This window comes from Calidris pugnax, unplaced genomic scaffold (assembly GCF_001431845.1).
Source record: "Calidris pugnax isolate Ruff unplaced genomic scaffold, ASM143184v1 scaffold21, whole genome shotgun sequence".
Lineage (NCBI taxonomy): Eukaryota > Metazoa > Chordata > Aves > Charadriiformes > Scolopacidae > Calidris > Calidris pugnax.
The window spans coordinates 2,651,529-2,671,570 of NW_015090770.1; the positions used below are offsets into that span (position 1 = coordinate 2,651,529).

General features: G+C 39.9%; 1 protein-coding gene across 14 annotated transcripts in view; it reads right to left on the reverse strand.

Moving 5' to 3' along the window:
- KALRN (kalirin, RhoGEF kinase) overlaps window positions 1-20,042 on the reverse strand; it is a 546,132-nt gene that overhangs the window by 252,460 nt on the left and 273,630 nt on the right. For all 14 annotated transcript variants that reach the window (XM_014939313.1, XM_014939255.1, XM_014939245.1 and 11 more), the window contains exon 10: window positions 14,603-14,725. In XM_014939313.1, the coding sequence (XP_014794799.1) occupies window positions 14,603-14,725 (123 nt within the window). The remainder of the gene's footprint in view (window positions 1-14,602; window positions 14,726-20,042) is intronic.

Consider the following 20,042-nt stretch of genomic DNA (forward strand, 5'->3'; position numbering starts at 1 on the left):
CTCTTTCCTGAGGTAAGAGAGGTTGCCAGCTGAGACAGCAGTGCTGCCCCTGGAAGGCTCAGCCACTGGGTCTAATACACAAACAACTCTGTAAAACTAAAGAACCACCAGAGGAAACAATTTTCAGAGACTGCATTGAAAAAACTTGACAGTTTTAACTGAGGTGGTCTCACAGCCTTTCAAAGCCAGCAATTACACCTCATTTTGGCATCTTAAAGCACCCTAAATAGAAATACTTAATATGGAGGCTCATTGTGTGCTTATAGGGGGAAGAGTGGGAAATATGATAGGGTTATGCAGGTAAAGGTAAATTAATACTCTTTGGAATATTTATTTATTTATCACCCTACTGCTCTTCTGGGAGAAGCATATGAGTATCTACTTAATATGGAGGTTCATTTTGTGCTTATAGGGGAAAGAGTAGGAAATATGATAGGGTTATGCAGGTACAGGTAAATTAATACTCTTTGGATTTATTTTTTTTTTCTGTCACCCTACTGCTCTTCTGGGAGAAGCATATCTGATCTGAACAGCATATTAAAATGAGATGATGAAATACTCCCATTGCTATTAAATATTTTCAATATTTTATGGACTCTACAAGGATGTGTGAGAATTAGGGAAGATATCTGAAATTCATGATTACTGGCCAGGCTTTATTCTAGCATTTGATCCTTGGTAATATCCATAAAATGAGCTTGATCCCTTCTCTTTGAGAACATCCTTGCACAGTAAGAGGCACGTGGAAGTGCGCAACAGCAGGGACAGCAGAACAATGAAGACAACATAACCCACTGAGATGGCACTGTACAGTAGTAGTTCTGGTATCAGACATGAAACTGAACTGGTTTCAAGGCCAAAAATTAATATCTTCTGTTATTAGTTAGTGTTATGCCCACTGTACAGTAGTTCTGGTATCAGATGTGAAACTGAACTGGTTTCAAGGCCAAAAAATAATATCTTCTGTTATTAGTTAGTGTTATGCAGTACAGTGAGTCTACCAGTAGAACAGTATTATCATTGCACAACGACTTGATAATTAGGCAATTAGCAGAGTGTATGAATGAGAGCTGCTCAAGTGACCATAAGGTAACTGAGCCTTTGAAACTCAGCAAAGGTAAGGAAGGCTTTTTTTTTTTTTTGACAGAGATGACAAAGGAGCACAAGGCGGCAAACTGTCAGGAGAGAAATGCAGCATTTTGAAACCTTCTCAAATGATAAATACCAACAAGCCCAGACAGCTCACAGCAAAACCCTACAACTTCTCTATGATAGGGGGAAAAGAGAAGGTGAATGGAGAAACAAGAAACGTGTGGCAGCTCAAAGGTGAGCAGCAATCTAGGAGGGCACAGTATTGGTTTCTGTCCCAAAGGGTCAGCTCACATCTTTTCCTAGCCCTGCAGACACGAGTATAATCATGACAGCTTTATCAAGTCCCGCCGGTCTCCTGAATTGAAATAACTTCAGGCATTCTGGGTTTAATATCACGCTCACATTTTGGAGATTTCAAAGTCACACCAACGACAGCATTAAAAGCCTTTGGACTGTCAGCAGCTCTGGGAAAAGTCAGTACCAGATACACCTGGCAGCACTGCTGCATTGAAAACAGAGGCAGAAATAAACTTATGAGGATGTGAATTCTGTAAACTGCCTGGCTTTGTTTCTAGTGTCTAGGTTTATATGAAACCTACTTTAAATAAGACAGCACAGCATTTCCTCTCCCTGTTTCCCCCACAGCCACTACCCTGACTCAGCTGTGCCTTTATTTCCATTAACATAGAGACAGGTTATAACATCTTTCCTGAAGCACATCTTGAGATACATAGAACTGTTTATAGAGTGAGATAATGTTTAACAAAAGAAAATTCAGCAAAACTTTGTACTGAATTCTTCAAAGCTTTCAGCTTAACAACTCCTGTATAGCCAACTATAGAGACTAGGCAGTCTGGAGCACAACACAATACTGCATATACATCAAATAACAATCATACTTTCCCTCTGTCTGGTAATACATGACAAAAATATTACCATATGCAACATAGGCTGCTATAAAAAGGTAAGTCTACCACGAATGCATCACAGGACCTCAACATTTGCAGTGAAATCTATTTTGCCATAAGTTAAAGGCCACCTCTGACAAGCAAACTGATATGTGGATGGAAAAATACGGAGGAAGATATGCCATAGCCTTTTATCAGGGTCAGTGCGCTGCTGCAACCTCTAGAAGGACACAAGAGAGTTAATGAAAGCTTTCTGCTGCTCCTTTGAAACACAGGTTACCTGCCTGACACTCTTGCATTGCATCAGCTCCCATGCACCAACCCATGTGCAGGAAATGGGCATCATGTCTCGTGGTGCAGCTGGGCTGGTGCCATGTTCTAGCACCGTCTACATTCCCTCTAGACTCAGAGGGAAGCAGCGAGTCCCTTGGTGTTCTCCTGGATCCCTTCAATTTGCCCAGGCAAGTTTAACTTGTAGTGAAGGTTCACTTGGGAATTGGTCTTTCCATCCAGAGTAAACCTCACACTTCAGCACAGTGCCTGCTAGAGACAAACCATGTGATGAGAATAAAACACCAACACTTTTGTTTTGTTGACAATTTTGGTATTTCTCTTTGGCAGAAGGAGGTTTCTCAACATACCCTGTGAACAGGAATGGTGACACACCGCCCGCCCACCACTCAGATAACATCTGTCCCCATCCCCCTACTCTCTGGACCTCAAATAATTTGATGGCGAATGCCCCTCTGCTATCTACAAGAACAAAGCAGTCTCCCTGGCTTCAATTAAAGTTGAAGTAACTTTTTACTTCATCTCCTTGTTCCAGTTCAGCGTCTTAGGAACAGGTCAGCAAGATGGTCCCTTTGGATTCAGAATCTCTTTGCTGTCAACATTAATTCAGCTCTCCATCATGTTTTACACATTGGAATTTGTTTCAAATGAGTAGAAACCATTCTCTGTATCTTATTAGATTTATAAACCAATTTTTCACCACTGTTATTTCCCTGACATGTGAACTGTCCGAACAGCTTACCCATCAAATTAGTTCTTAAGAGATGCCACCAAAGCAAAATGGACTAAGGACTTAGTCTTCCCTAAAACTTGAAAAGATTAAAATCCTCTGTAACAGCTAGTGAAATGTACTGCATATTTATAATGAAGAAGAATAAGAAAAGGGGTTTTCACTACCCTGGAAGTAATAAACCATTTCATTTATTTAGTTTACACCAGACTTACCCATATACTTTAGAAAAGTTCCAGACAGGAACTAACATTTTTCAGTGTCAGTCAGGAAGCATTCACATGGGCCACATTTTAAAAATGTTTTCTGCTGTGTGAAATTCAATTCAGGTTATCCATAATCACAATAAAGATTTCAAAAAGATAAGTTTGTTTTGTTTTTTTTTTAATTTCTGGATCTTATTAGGCGGCCACACATGATCTGAGACAAATATAGCTTAATAACGACTTACAATGAGAGATCTGGTACAGAACAGTATTCCCAACAGAAATCTTCATGCTATAAAATGTATTGATTTTTGGCATGTGGTAGATCTCCAAGAATATTGCAGGCATATGAGATACTGCCTCTACAGTCAACATCTGCCAAATTTTTTACTATAAAAAATCCTGAGAGATTTCCAGTGTATTCTTTATTAAATGTTGCCAAATCCTTCCCTCTCCCTGTCCAATCCCCCTTCCGCCAAAAAATCCCAAATCGGGCCCTCAAAGGATAAGACTGGACATAATAGGAGACAAAAACAAAGATCAGAGAAATTCTCTTTGATTTGCCTTTTGATCTCTCTCTGCCCGCTATCCCGGAGCCCCAGTTTTGTGCCAAACCCCGAGCAGCAGGATCTGGGCACCTGCCCCCACCCCTAGAGTCATGCCCAGCAGGTCCAAGCAGCAATTCACACTTCTCTCACCATTCTCATTCCCAAATAATCCCCTTATTTTGTGTCCCTAGCCTAGCATATAAATAGAATTCTGCTCTGAAGTATCTTTTTTTTTTCTGCCCCACATGCGATTACTAGAAAACTGAATTTACAATGGTTAAATGACCCAGTGACCCAATTACCAATCCCAAGGGGGGAGCATACACTCTGGTGAGTTGAGTGATATTTCAGCGTGGCTGCACAGCCCTGGCTGTGCTCTGAGCCTGCTTCTCTCCCGTTCGGTTTTCAATGCATGACAGAGGAGTGGAGCAGGAACGGAGCCCATCACACGGTGTGCACTGAGGAACTGTGATTTGGCACAGATAAAACCCTGAATCCTTTGGGAAAGGGCCTGGCATTGGGAAGGACTGCTTGCCACCCCGTGAAACGAGTCAGCAATGGTTACTTTTTACACAGGAGGAACAGTGTGAATGCATTCCTAGATGGGCAGTACTTTTTTGAGCCACTTTTGTGGTGGGAAAAAATGCCTACCCTTAATTTTAAAAAAGGATTCAACTAAGTCCATTTTGAGCCTAAAGCAAACCCCAGAAGATAACAGAGAGTAACACTGAAATTGTACTAGACTTCTCTCCCTCTTAATATCATCTATGTCAAAGCAAAACCATGGAGCACTGCAGGTTTCAAGTCCTTCCTGCACTCAACTTTGATGTGCGGGCATTGACAAATCCACGTTCTGGTTGTCAATATAAATTCTGGCCACAGACAAAATGGCAAGGAACCAGTTGCCAAAAACTAGCGCTCTCAGCCACCTCTCCTCTCCGTGCAGAAACACCCTTCATTTCACCCAACACTCAATGCATTCGCTTCAGCTCTCAGGTTGACACATTTAACGTGACGGCTGCACTTTCCATTCCCCGATATTAATGAGTCACAAACGCCCTTTTACGCTGTGCACTTTTGCCGTGAGCCCTAATATCACTCCGGGGGAGGCAAAAGCAGACTCTGTTCTCCCTTTGCTGCATAGCTGTGGATCTCACTAATGTCACGAGGAGTCACCTACGCTGTGCAGAAAAAACAACCCCTATGCATTGAAAAAAACCACTAATAATAATGAGGGTTGCACGTTAATAGGACACAGTGTCATTCTTTTGGAACACATATTGGTTTCTGTTGTATTAGCTGCATGCTAATACAGGCAACCACGCTAGACAAGCACATGTGCACATACTCACTGACAGTTCGGAAACACCTCCTGTCTCAATCCCTGACTTCTCGCAAATTCTGCATTTTCTTCCTCCCCAGAAAAGCTTCATTTTAAGTGTAGTGACATGAGAAGGCTGATTCTGCTTGCTTTTCTCAGAATTTCTCTCCCTAGCTCAGCAAAGGCAATACGAGGAGAGGAACCTGCGCTATTGCGTGTAGTTGTGCTCTAAACCAGACACTAAACAAAGATGCTGAAATGCCTCAAACCATATGCCATTTCCATAGTGACACAAACCAGTGCTTTCTGGGGGCTTGGTTATGCAAAACCAGACCTCACAGACCACAGTTATGGAGGGAAATATTAATGGCTGGATTACACGCACTGAATCAACAAGTGAATTATTTATCCACACATTAAGATTTTTGTCCCTGTTCACACACATGTAATTCCAAAAGATTTCTATAAATCCACTGATGTTGCCCTATTTCTGTACAAGGGAAACTGAGATCTGAAGTTGGTCCCAGCCAGGGAAATAAATTTTAAAAATATACACATTAAGATTTTTGTCCCTCTTCACACACATGTAATTCCAAAAGGTTTCTATAAATCCACTGCCCTATTTCTGAACAAGGGAAACTGAGATCTGAAGTCAGTCCCAGCCAGGGAAATAAATTTTAAAAATATGTTTATATGCAATAAAATGGTGGTTGAATACTTTCTATTTATACATTATCAGCATAAAACATTTGCAATAATCTCATAATGCAAGTGTAGTTTTTGGACAATATAAACACCTGATGTGAGAATAAAAGGACATACTTCATCTGGTCAATTAGGAATCTGTGACAGAAAAACAGAGGGACAACCATACTGCCAAGCAGCTTCTTTGCTGTGTAGATACAGCTACTCTTTAGAACAAATTAATTATAAGCAATTTCTCTGAAATTGGAAGTGTGATTTTGTTCTAAATCTTGTGCAGCAGAGTGATCAATCAGACCCAGTTAGCCCATTCCCAGAACATTTATTTGGACAATGATAATGAATGCCTAAAACCTGTCCTTGAAAATTATTTTGCTCTGTTACTGAACACAAATCTCTTTGATATTGGCTTAATCCTCATGAAATTTCCTTTGCCAAATGTCTGCAAAGCAGTATATTTCTGATTTGCAGCAATGTCATAATAGAGTTGCTGTGGGTAATGTTGTGCTGTTCTCCTACAGACAGCGCTGGTGGCCTGGAGGAAGCAGCACAGCCACAGGCAGCTCCTTCTACTGCCCCGTGACCAAATCAGAAAGTAAAAGTGCTGATCAGATCCATAGTGTCACTTTCCCCCCCATGAGCCCCACCGCTATAAATAGGTACAAGACATTGAACTGAAGAGTACTAGTCCACCATCATTACAAATGAGATTTGGACATTGCTGCAATTAATCTTCCTGAATCAATAGGTCCATTTTGATAACCTACTGACCTGGCAATAAGAAAAGCACAAAAAAAAAATCATCAGAGGGGATGAAAAGCCTTTAGACAACAATGGTTTTCACCAACATACACAGGTCAGTCAAAACAGCAGTGGTTCATCAAATTGTGTATATTTTATAGAAATTGTCAATGATAAATATATTTTGTTTCAGCTGTATGTTTATTCAGTTGAGATATCCATACTATATTGAATGTATATTGAGTATGCATATTATATAACACACCAGTGTTATAATTTCCAATGTTCTAAGAAATTTATAGCCTTGAAAAAACAAGTTCTATGACTTTTCTTCTTTGGGAAATTTTGGCTTCCTTTTCTGATTCAAAATGAAACAAATTCAAAAACTCAGAATTCCCCACACACCAGAAATTCCATTTTCCAGAACCTCTAGAATTAAAAATACATATTTCTTAAATAGCTTCATTGTTCTCACAGTCTGCTATAGGAACAGCATTTTGCATTTATAGGCAAATTAAAGGAACATATTTTAAAGACACAAAAATAAACCTACCAAATAAACCAGCAATGGGAAGTTAGCTCCTGGCAATTGTCAAAAATATATTGTGTTGCCAAGCCTTGAGATTTTATAGGGAGTACTTAGATTGTGAATCATGCTGTACGCAGTTTAATGAAGAGATCCAGCTGTCACATGATTTTGGAAGAGAAGAAATAGAAAAGACAATCACCTCTAGCTTGAGGAGGAATATGCTGAAATGCAAACCCAGAGACATGGAGCAATGGACACAGCTCTTCAAGTGACAGCCCCAAAGACTTCTGTGCTGTTAAAGGGCCCCTCTAAAAACAGGTTCCCCGTGATCGTGGAGTACCAACAGCCACCCATTCAATTACATCCAAACTATCCAAACTTTCAGAAGATTAGCCAAGATGCTCTTTCAGCAAGCCCTGCTAATAAAGTCTCCATGGGCATGTCTAGATCATGCGACGGAGCATAGTACAGATATCCACAGCGTACTCACACTTCCTCAGGGAAAACATGTCTTATATGACCTGCTTCTGACTCCAGTCTGGCAATGGAGTCCCCGTAGTGTCACATCTAACACTGCTCAGCCCTTCTAGCTCCTGGCTTGGGCTGTGCAGAGCCGTTTCAGTATCTCTGCGCTTGCAATGCAGATACATCCTGAGCCACCCAGAAACTGCTAGTCTTCCTGCAAAAAGTTATACTATTGCTTCCATGATAAACTTATCTGGCTCTTCAGGTATGCTGTTAGAAGTTTTTAGATCCAGAAGTCCCAAGATAACCTTCACAGACAAACCATGTACAGGGAGTTTCATTTTTCTCTGCTGCCTGTGGCTGCCAGACGCAGCCTGCTGCCAGCCAGGAGAAAAAACCAAGAGTTCTGGAGCCCAGAACTCCTGCACCTTGGTGCTAAGGCCTGTGTGAGCTGCTCCCACGAGGCAGTTTTCCCCCTTTGTGTAGAAGTGAACACATTTACATAAATGAAGAGGAAACTGCAGTTTATAGCTTCAGAACTTGCTAATAACCATGCAAAGAATGATGAAGATAAGAGTAGGGGCGATTTTTTGCTGCCTATCTCATGTTTTTGTTATTTTAAAAAAGATTTGGCATTATTGAAACAGCAGCTATTATTGCTAACACCAAGTGTAGTTCTTACTAGATTTAATTATCTGCTTTCTCCCTGTATTGGCCTAGTATTTCATCCTCCATGGGATTTTAGTCACTTAACCCAAAGGGAAAAAATCCAGTGTACTCATTGAGCTACTCCCTTCAAAAAACAGGTAGGTCACAAAATTTTTAAAAAGTAATAATAATTAACAAAAAAATTACCCTGGGACAATGCTCCCTAAGTGCTCGTTATCAACATGGGCTCCTAATTTATGCCTAGCTGTTTTGCATCAGTACTGAACTTCATGCCAAACTTTAGAACAATGACATCCAACAGAGCTGGAATTTGTATGGGAAAGCACCAGGTTTTTATCCTGAAGGCCAAACAAGTAGCTGTTAGCAATTCAGCTTTGGCTTGACTATTCCATTACCTCACTTAATTTTAAAAGAGTTCAAGTAAAACGATGTGGGACTGAGAGATCACAGAATACCATTTTTACCTGCAGGATTTCATACTGAACCCACTGGATATTTCACATGACAAGCAATATAATCATATTTTTCAACATATTTACACTTAAAGTTCTTTTTATCTCCAAGGGCTTTCTGAAAACTCTGAACTGACAGCGTATTAGGAGCAGTACACTGGGGGAAGGGAATACTCTAGATAGGAACACTGGTGCACAAATTGCTTCTCAGATGAAGACTATCACCTGATCTTTGATTTCTAGTGGAGGACACAGGCCCTTGGCTTTCAAGATCTCCTCTGAAAGCCTTCCCTTGCAGGAAATACATTTATCTCCCTGAGAAGAACAAAAGGAAGAGCTGAATCTTAAAGGAATTATATATGTACATATAAGGTTAACTCTATCAGTTCAAAGCCAGTGTTCAGGTGCTTAGTCATCACCTTCCAGAAGTTCTCTTGGAGGAAAGCAAGTATAGATACCTAAAAACAGGACAACAGAACAGCTTCCCAAATGGCATATTGCAAAGCTCAGCAATTTTGCTCACATTTTGTCTGGCTCTCCTTCTTTGTAATAATTCAAGAATAGGCCACTGCATTACATGTATGCCTTGGCAAAATTTTCAGAGTCAGGAACACAGGACCCAGACATGCACGTAAATCAAAACTGTTTTAGTCACAAGACCCAAACCAAGAGCCACCACAAGGGATATAAATACACGCCCCCGTGAACTTTCATAGCCTCCTGTCAGCCTTCTTACTGTGTTCAATGAGGGACAACTCCACGCATTTTTGAACCAAGGCTGTTCAGAACATGTGCTTTGTTGGGTGCTGGAGTTGTGATATTTGACCTCGTAAACATTAGTGCCTTTGAATTAATGTGAAAAACAAACCAACTACTGCATGCCACGTGCACACAGGAACTGAATTCATAGCTGTGAACGTAATGTGGCCCAAGAGCCTTGAACGCAGCTCCGCAGATCCCAGAGCAGCTTATCCCATAAACACAGAAGACAAGCACCACCCTGTATTAAAGCATGGACCTCCCAGCTTTGCATTAAAAAGGAAAAATAGGAAGGTTGTTTTTCTGGGTGACCTTGAGCAACGCAGGGTTTGGCAGGGGTGGGAGAACACCAAGGGGACAGCGTGTGAGCCAGCTTCCACTTCTGCTTCCTTTCACTCCGAGACAATGTTTGGTTAGTTTGGATTGGAAACATCAGCCCTGTTTAAATCCTTTAGCGGGGCTAAAGGATTTTACAGTGCATTGCGAGTGCCATCTGCAGGCTGCAATACATACTGGTGCGCCTTCGCACGCCAAAACTGCGGATAAACCTGCCTGATAGGGAATCTGCACAGCACATCTGTTGGAAAAGCTCAGAAACGCAGAGAGACTACAGAAATGCTTGTTTCGGGTCATTCAAAGCACAAAAACAACTATCCCTGCGCCAGCAGAGTGGGAGGGAGTTAATAGAGCAGTTCCCACCAGTATCTTTCCCAATTCTGCACCACTGTGAATGTAGCGATGCTTGTTGTGAGCAGAGGAGGAGGCTGAGAAGGGCACCTGAACCTCCAATTGCCAGGAATCCCAGAAGGAAGGAGAATGACCTCTGGCCCCTCTCTTCATATACAAAGAATAGGAGAAGGGTTTCCAACATGTGCAGCTCAACTCTATAGTGCTGAAGCGTTGGGAAATTTTGGGGAACACGAGCCAGTTAACAGAATTTTTCAACTGGAAGGCCCAGTGGTTTTCAGGATGAAAGCCCTGAACAAGGAAAAGTTAGAAAGTCTAAAATTAAATTAGCTTTGGATTTACAATCATAACTGGCTGAACTACAGTTATCTGATTCACCCAAAGCAATTCCAGACAAGCAAAGGGGCTGCCATTGCAGGAATATTGAAACTACATCTTCAGAGTGATATTTCTTTGGTGATATCATGGTACCTACCTCATCAATAATGCCTGACTACTAAATTTCCCTGTGTGAAATTGGCACTGAGTCTAAATTGGCATTTTTATGGTCTGTGAACAGTATCAGTACAGGCTGAGAAACCTTTGCAGGTATATACAAGACAACAGCCTCCCTCCCAGGAGGTCAGGCTTCTAAATCCAAATTCAAACATTTGCCATCTGTGTGTTCCATGTAGAATAAATACAGGCAGAAAAATTGCAAGAGCATTGTCTAAACAGCAGTTATGAGAGAAAGGGACCCCAAATTATATTTCCTATTGCCCACAATGCAGCACTCTAAAATCACTGACATTTTCCAAGCACAGCTGTATGCAGGAATGTGATCTATTTGGGCCATGCCTGATTGGATCATTACATCTAGATTTATATATCTGTGGAGTTTCTAATCAGACATAGAGGGAACACGTTCCACCTCTCAATCTAGTGCCTTGGCAGGTCAGTCAATCAGAGCATTTCTCAGCACAGCAATCTCAGATACACTGCTCTCTCCTTTACATGCAGTTAGGCAGCATTCAAAAACATGAATGTTTTGTCCGCTGTTGAAAATACCAAGAAAATTCATGAAAATTGCTTCTAGTCTGACCTTTGCAAATGCCTTCCTGAAACAGTGGGAGATAAGAACAAATATATCAGAGCCAAAAGAAAGTAGATTTTGGAGAATAAATTTGTCCTGTATGGCAGGCTAAGTGTTTTTTTCAGAGAACTGCCAATAGAAATAGTATTGCTAATACTGTCAATCTCACCAGGCTTGTCAGTACTGCACTTTTTATTTTATTTTTAAGAAAAACAAACACAACTCTTTATTCCTGTTAACTCTAGTAACATCCTGATGAGGGGAATGGGCAAACTCAGTTTGTTTCACGATCTTAGCAAGTGTGCTTTATTATATGGCTATATTGGGAATATGTGATGCCAGTTATCAACCCTAACTATGGCAAAGATATTCGCTATCTTGAGGAAAATGATAAATAATTAAACTTAAGTTAGAATTAATTAATTGCCAGCCTACTCTAAAGAGTTAAGCATCAAGAAGGGAAGTAGGAAGAATAAAAATTGGTCATAATGAGAGTGGGGAGGATATTTATTACCCAACCACAAAATCGACCTCGCTCCAGGTGTGATAAATTTATGGCCTTCCCTCTTACCCTTGCTATTACTCTTTCCAAAGCAGAGAGTATTATATTCCGAAGTCCTTGACCTCAGATAAAGCCTGAGATTCCTTTCACTTCCCCTCAGCGCATGTCCCCATGTCCATTTGCCAACACCACATTCCAGTGTCACACTGCAGACAGGCCTCATAAATTAGCAATGGTATTCTGGTGTGAATGAACCAGAGGAATCTATTCCTACTAAAGCCAGGGAGGAAGTAACCAGGTTTGACTTGGGTCAGTTACTTCTAATTAAGAGGCACCATAAACTTCATACTTAGAGAGCAGAACTGATTGTGAATGTTCACAGTTGTCCGGGCAGAGCAATGAAATGGTCATTGGTGATATCACATACGATGCAAAAGAACTAGATTCCGAGGAACCTAAGAAATCCTATACCCACACAAACTATACTTTTCTCTTTCCTCTCCATCCTACTCCCAACCACCCACCTTCATTTAAACAGATGTGGTCATCCAATGAACTAGATACATACACCCTTTGTTCTAAATTTGGTCTCGTAAAGTGAGTGGAAAAGTGTCTAAAGTTATTCACAGATGGATATTCTGAAATAGTATAGAAGGAGGACTAACAGAGGGGTTAGAAAAGTCTTGTGAAGTATTTCTATTTTAATTTACCCTCGTACCTATCCATGTGAGCTGCCTATCTGTAAGCTTCCTAAACCCTGGTGACAGGATGTATCTCTAAATTACATCCTCCAGTGGAACACTCCTTAAGTGAGTTGCTGTTTCCACGTGCAGACAGTTACACAGCTTGCTCTCATCTCTACTGTCAAGACCACGTTATTTTTCTGTCTTTTCTCACCTGTTATTAATTTGTTTCCTACATCTCTAGTGAGGTACTACTCAAAGAAGAGGTAAAAAAGATAAAAATACCCAACTAACTGTGATGCAGAAATGTGAGATGTAACTGGAATTATGAAGCAAATTATCACAGAGGAGGGAGATTTAGGAAATATTAATGCCATAAAGGACATTAAGTCACCTAGTTTCAGCTCCTGTATATTACATGATCTTAATTTTCATTCCTTGCCCAAGTATTGTATCCAATAACAGCTGATTCAAACACATCTTCTGGCAAGACACCTAATGTTGGTTGTAGGATTAAACCTCCCATTAACTTTTGCTTTTGGATGAGGCCTTGTAGTATCATGGTTTGCAACCTCCAGACTAAGGTCCATTTTACTAAAATTGTGAAAGGTAATTCTAGAAATTCAAACCTATTATCGGAAGGCTTAAATCCATGGGAGGTCTCATGAAATTTTAGAGACCCACCAATCTGGAACCGCTGCTTTCAGACTGTGTGATTTGTCAATGGTACACAAAGATATCCCATCACAGCTGAAAGGTAGCACTGAAGTTCATTAGCAAGCCAAGCAACAAAATATTCTATTGAGAGCTGAACATCTAATTAAAAGGATGTTGGCAAACTGAATGGGTCCAAAGAAATATGTAACAAAAGGTATTTAAGGGAATAGCTAATAAGATCATGCTAGCAGAATTAGATATGTTTAACATGGTTAAGAGGCACAGAGAAGACATGCTAACATTCTACAGATATTTCAGGGTTGTTAATTCATCTCTTTCCCTGGAATTTATCTCCCTAAGAGAGAAATAAGACTAAAGGGATATAAACAAGGGTGGGGGAGTAGATTGAGAGAAATATAAATTGAATATGAGGGAGAGGAAAAAAAATAATCTAGCCAGTAGCTGCCATCAGGCAATGAAATAGTTTCCCTGAGGGCACGGTGAAAGAGGTATGTCCCTATCCTGGGAACATCTTAAAATAAAATAGGCAAGAACATGGAAAGGGTACTACAGAAAAACAAAACCCTGAAGTCTAATACATTTTTTCTTATGCCACAGTGAAATGTTTGAGCAATGGCCTGCCTTATGTGCATCAGGAATACAAAGCATTTGATACATTCTGCTTCACATAGATTAATCAGAATTTTATCTGAAATACCCAAAGCAGAAGTACCTTTACAGAAGATCAATTTCTGATAGAGGATGCTTCAAATCTAACACAAAAAGCTGTAACGTGATCTGACAGCCAGAGCTTAGACTGCGTAATTTCTGGCCATAAGATACTTAAAAAAAAAAAAAAAAGTTATTCAGTCCCTGGAAGGACTTATCAACGGTCCTCTTTCTTTTAAATTCCATAAATATAGATGTGATATATGTGTAAATATCTACTATGACCATGCTTTGAGGAAAAGTTATAAGCTTCTAGGGGGAAGCTTTTGGCTTCATACCAAAAATTCCTGGACAAGACTTGCTTACACTGTGCTATGAGGAAAATAACTACTACTACTAATGCCTACCTGTAATGATTGCCTCTCGTTCCAAACCAAACAAAAACCCCTCCCATGTAACACACTGTACCCTCAGAAAGAGTGGAGGGTAGTTGCCCTTACTGCAAACATATTCTAGTGCTTCCTCTGCTTCTTTAATAGATGCCGCTTTCCATCGTATTCTCAAGGCCCTCAGATTCCACTGTAGGAGTTACAAGTGATTTTTCTATTGCTCTCACTCATAACCATCCTCCTCTATGTCCCAACACTTTGCATTACTGTCCCATAAACTGATTGCAATTTCTCACAGGCTTTGAGACCTCCCATCAACCCCATGTGCTGATTTTCTGATTACAAGTCCTGCAGCTACCATGCTCTGCGGTGCGTGCTGCCTTTCAAACCTGGGAGACAGGATCCTGGTCAGCTCCAAATGTTTCAAGAGACCAGTGTGACCCAAAACAGCAATTGCTTTTTCCTCAATATACAAGAGGAATAACAAAAATCAAGACAGAAAGCAGAAATCTCTGGATTCGGACTCTTACCTGTGCTACCTCTTCAAAATCATCGTGTCTTTTCTGCAGCGCGCGTGCTCTGTGTAGAGACTTCCCCACTCCTGTATGTTTACTCAGAAAGGCTTCGCCATGATTTTCAATCCAGTCCAGTACCTGCCAGAAAGGAAGAACATCCAATTACCTCTCCTGTCTCAGCAGCACAGAGAAATTCTCAGGGTGAGCATAACACAGCTGCAGAGGTGTTGCTTTGTGCTTGCTATGGCTAAACACATGCAGATCTGTCAAAGTCCATTCCAACTGGATAGAAGATAAATGTTTATAGATGTTGCCGGTAAATTAGGATTATTGGATTTTTACTATTCGATTTATTTTGAAGTGTAACTTAGTTATTTGAGCCTGGCAGATAAATGAATATTGAGGATCAGGAATCAGAAATCTGGAATCTTTTAGACCAAGCACCCTCCTCTTAAGAGTCCCTTGTGTAAACTGAAAAACAGTCATAGCTGATTTCACATAAACAGCAGATCTCAATGGGAAGCATCCTAAGAGAGTCCAAAAGCACAGTGGAGGAATCAATTAAAATTCATTTTGATGTAGGGAGAAAGCGTTATCAGAGAAACTAGAATGAAAAGGTTAAGAATCTTTCACTGCAGGCCATAAAATATTGATAGTGTGCACTCTCCAAGTCTTTCAGGTTTTCAATTCCAAACGTAACTGATCCTTACAGAAAAGTAGAGTGGCAAATTTGATATTCTGAGGGCTGAAGAGGATTTTAATTTAAAAATAGATAAGCTGTATAAGCACCAGCCATTTCAGGTTCCTCACAATAACACTGGCTCTAGAATTTAGATCAAATCTGTTCAGAGTCTACTACAAACTAGAAAAAAAAAATTAAATTGACAGTATGAGCTTGGAATCCTCATCCTTTCTGTGTCTCTTTCTCAATACACAGAGGCTGAGAGAATAAATGGTACCAGATCAGTACTGGTAATTGTGTGAGTAGCTAGGACTTCATTCAGCAAGGAGCCTGCAGTGATTTGTTGGTCCTGGCTGCTAATGATGCCTAATGGACAGTCTGTCACACTGTGACAATTTCTGTCAGACTGAAGGGAGAAGACACGGCAAGTGTCCCCAGGACAGAGATGCTACCACAGGGTGCTGCACCTGCAAACAGCCCCAGAGCTGCATCCTTCCTTTGTGCAACGCTGGGGTGTGAGCAGCAAGTGTGGTACCAGGGCATAGGACCAGGGTGACAAGGAGTCACTTGCCTTTTGTGGGGCTGATAAATGAGCAGGTGTTATTGACTAAGCCTAGAAACCTAAGATTGGAAAAATGGAAGATGTGATTGGTTTTTTGTGGGTTTTTTTTTTATTTCAGGCAAGTAAAGTTATTTTATGGCTTGGCTGTACAGAATCTGTGCTTTGAGTCTTTTCTATACCATATATCCCAAGCATATTTTTATAAGTTCCAAGTGCAAAGCTTTATACACATATACTTATTTCCCTACTCTATTTCTTTGACGGAAAAAAAAAAAAATTAAATTAATATATTCTGCTTACACAATATTTTTCATCCACAGAGTACAAATAATTTCACAAAATGAAGTATCAAAGCACTTTATGTCCTGCAGGGACAACACATATTTGGCGTAAGTGCCACTGGGGGGATGAGGAAGCAGGACCAGGTGTGTTGGCAGTTCAGTCATCGCTTCCCACTTCCCTTTCTCTGATCAGTGTGTCTCCAATTTGCTCTGGGTAGAGAATACCAAATACATTCCTTCAAACTGTTTTACAGCTGTGTGCCAGCTGGTCTTCTGTGACCTTTCTGCAATATATTCTTGACCAGGAGTCAGTATATAAATTGTAATAAAATTTACTAATGGAGGGTGGCCTTCTAGCATTTGTGTCATTAAAAGTCAGAAAATAATTCCATTAATATCCTCTTCCCTCTTGTCAGGAGTGTTCAACTTATCTATTAAAAATGGAACCAGATCAAAACTCAATTTTGAAAAAATCTAATCTAATGAGGCCTCATTTTTAAAATGGCAAATGGCTTTAATTCAAACAATGTTTCATATGAAGTTAGTAGGCAGTATGTGCTTTCTATTTATTAATATTTGATAGCCACTCACTGTAATTCTACAGCAAATTATTCTAGTAATTTTTTAATGCTTATATCATTAAAGTAGTAATCATATAACAATAAATTTTTTATCCTTAACCAATGTTATATTGGGCTGCTTTATTCACTGTTAGGTGAGTGTTGACAGAGATTGCCACTTTTGCTTTGTAAATGGATGTTTTGTTACATGCTTCAATTAAAACCAAGAAATACAAAGTATGATGCCCACTTTAAATACAGATGAAAACAAAGAAAATTAATATAGGCTAGACTATTGGTCAAAATTTGGATACTTTACTCCCAACAAAAAAACCAAACCAACAAAGCGCAAGAACATTAATCCATAGGGAATAAACCTCTGCTCCAGGACTCATCCAAGAACTGGCAGCTCCTGTAGCAAAATCTCATGTTGCCTTTGGGCAGTTATTCCATACTGCTGACACAGAAGGGCACCATCCTTCCTGTAACATGAAAGCTTCCCTCTGAAGTCATCTATGCAGATATTGATTAGGTTTCCAAATCTTTTATATATAAGAGTAGATATAAAATACCCCTTGAGGTGACTAAATTTTATATCCACTTAATAAATCATATTTATGTAAGCAGACAAGATTAAAAAATGAATCTATAAACCACACACTAATGACACCGGCTGTAACATCCTATTTGACCACCTCTTTCCTATGCCCTTTCTCTGCTTCAAGTGCCGTGTCTCAGATCAGCTCTATCAGCTCTTTAAAAAGTCCTGGTTCAAATTGTTCTATAAACTCGACTTCTGCCACAACTCCCACAAGAAACAAATCATAACTTTTTCAAAAATAACTTGCTTAGCAGAATTTTCTGTGGCTCTGAAACCCATATTAACATATTTGACCACTCCAGTCTTCAGTGCATTGGTTTTCAGAACCATTCTGTGAAATACATAAATGCTGCATTTTCATTTTGAATACAAGAGGGGAACATTATATTTTTTAAATATATGTGTGTGTATATATACTAAGATACTATAGATACTAAGTGAATGGCTGAGGTGTCCCAGGAAGTTGGCAGAAGACACAATGTTAGCATGAGGCTCTGATAATCTGATAGCACTAACTATCAAAAGAATCCTTGGCATTTATATGAGCAGCTAACATATTTTTCCTTACATAAAGCATTTGCTGTCTAATAATAATTTTCAAATATGAAGATATATCAAATCTTTGTTTCCATCATACAAGACACAGAAAGTTTGCACTAAATGAGGAGCTGTGGTATGACCTAAGCGAGTGAGCAATGCAACAGTAAGAACATAAATCTGGATAGGTACAAAGCACTTACTCCCTGATGAAAACAATGAGAAATGTTAAGCAATTAGTCCACATCAAATGCAGGAACAACTCTGAAAGGTCACAATAAAACCTGAAATCACCAGCACTTGTAAACATCTACCTGTCAGCGTGTTCAGAGACATTCTCCTTTACCCTGAAGAAAGGAAATGTCTTTAGAACTAGCATTACTGTGTAATAATTCAAGATAAACATTAACATTTCAGTTGAGAACACAAACTGTATAACTTGCTCTACTGCGAAAATTAACATCCTGAGATACAGCTAACCACTGAAGTTACAGTGACTTAGTTCAAGTAATTGGATTATTCCTTAAAAAACATAAATAGCTTGAAGATGCTGTTAAAAATGCAGTTAAGAGTCTTTTCCAAATTACATCCTCAAATTTACTGTCCTTTATTGTGAAGCTTTTTTTTCTTAAAACGGCTATAAAAAGGCTTTGTCATGAATTCTTTGAAATGAAAATTCTCTGTTACAGGCAGAGCCATCATCTGAGGTGTTTCTTTAAACAAAATATATTTTGTAACTCCAATATATGCCAATTCTCTTTCCAGCATGCATTTACTATTCCCACTAGTTTGAAAGCTGCTTGGGACAGGGGCCAGGACCTTCCTCCTGCCCTGCAGCTCCTACCACAGTAAAGCCTGATCCTCCATAACTGCAATTTAATACAGACTAACCACTGCGTGGACACACTTCCCACCTAGGACAGCATTTTCCAATCCAGGCTGCTGTCCATTAGATAATAATAAATTAATAAAAACATAGCTGAGTTCAAACTTCAAGGCCCATCTCGAAGCATTTGTGACGATCCCCCTGGGATTGCCTGGAAAACTCTGTAACTCACAGGCATCTTCTGAAAGGACTGGAGGATAATAAAGTCTTGGTTTTTTACCTTCACCTGTGGCAAATTCCCATCCCACACCTTACTGACCCAGTTGCTGTTGGTGAGTTGACTGGGGTAGCTCTTTCTGCTGCTTCTCTATTCAGTCCCATGAGATGTCCATGGGAGGAAATATATGAGCTGCTCTGCTTACTGTGATGGTCGCTTGCATGGGACTCCCGAAAGTGTGCAAGTAAATGTTTATACAGCATCGGGCTGAAAAGCATGAAATGTTTGCTGGGAGCCTATTCACAGAAGGAGAACATAAACCAAATGCTCAAGAAGCATATCTGATGTCAGCAACATTTATTGATGGGAATGCTGCAGGATACACTCATGTTAAGATGTAAATATCTCTTTTTTTAATGTCACCTAGTTTAAGATCAGAAGTGGTAAGAGCATTATTTTCTTTCTATCATGATGTGCATGTCCTGTCTCCTATCTCCTCCAGGGCACAATCACACACCCAACAAAGTAAGCAGCAAACCCAGGTCACCAAGAAAATCAAATAAAACTCTGGTACAATTACAGCAGGCTGACTGCACTAGCTATTACAGTCATTATATGGCTGGATAACCACAAGGTTCAAAATGCTACCAGGAGACAGAATAGCCGAAACTGTCCCTTTTGAATGATCTGTCTAACTGCAAAAATAATAATAGTGGCAATTCAGACACGTTTCATCTGAGCACAGCATCAGGAAGCAGATGCTTGGAAGAAAAACACTTCCAGAGGCCTCTCCACACTCCTTTTTGCTGATGATCAAACTCTCGCTAGTGGAAAGTCTCAAACCTATGGCACACCTAAACTGGCAAAATAAATACTGCCCACATCACGGCAGAGAAAAAAGTACTTGAGAGTCCATTTGCAGAGAATGGTGATAGTTTCTATGGAACAAAGTAGGAAAACACGGCAAGTAAGAAATGGAAGAATGGTTTTAAAGGAAAAAGGTTGAAGAAGCAATCAGGCAATAATTAAGCAAAGTTCTGGGATGATAATTGCTCTTCCTCTAGGCTAATTTGTATGATGGGAATATGGCGAGATGATTGGATTAGTGCAGTTAAGGTCAATTCTTTTAATAGCTTAGAAAGTTAATTTGATTTTCAAATTTAAAAAAAAAAAAAAAAAAGGAAAAGGG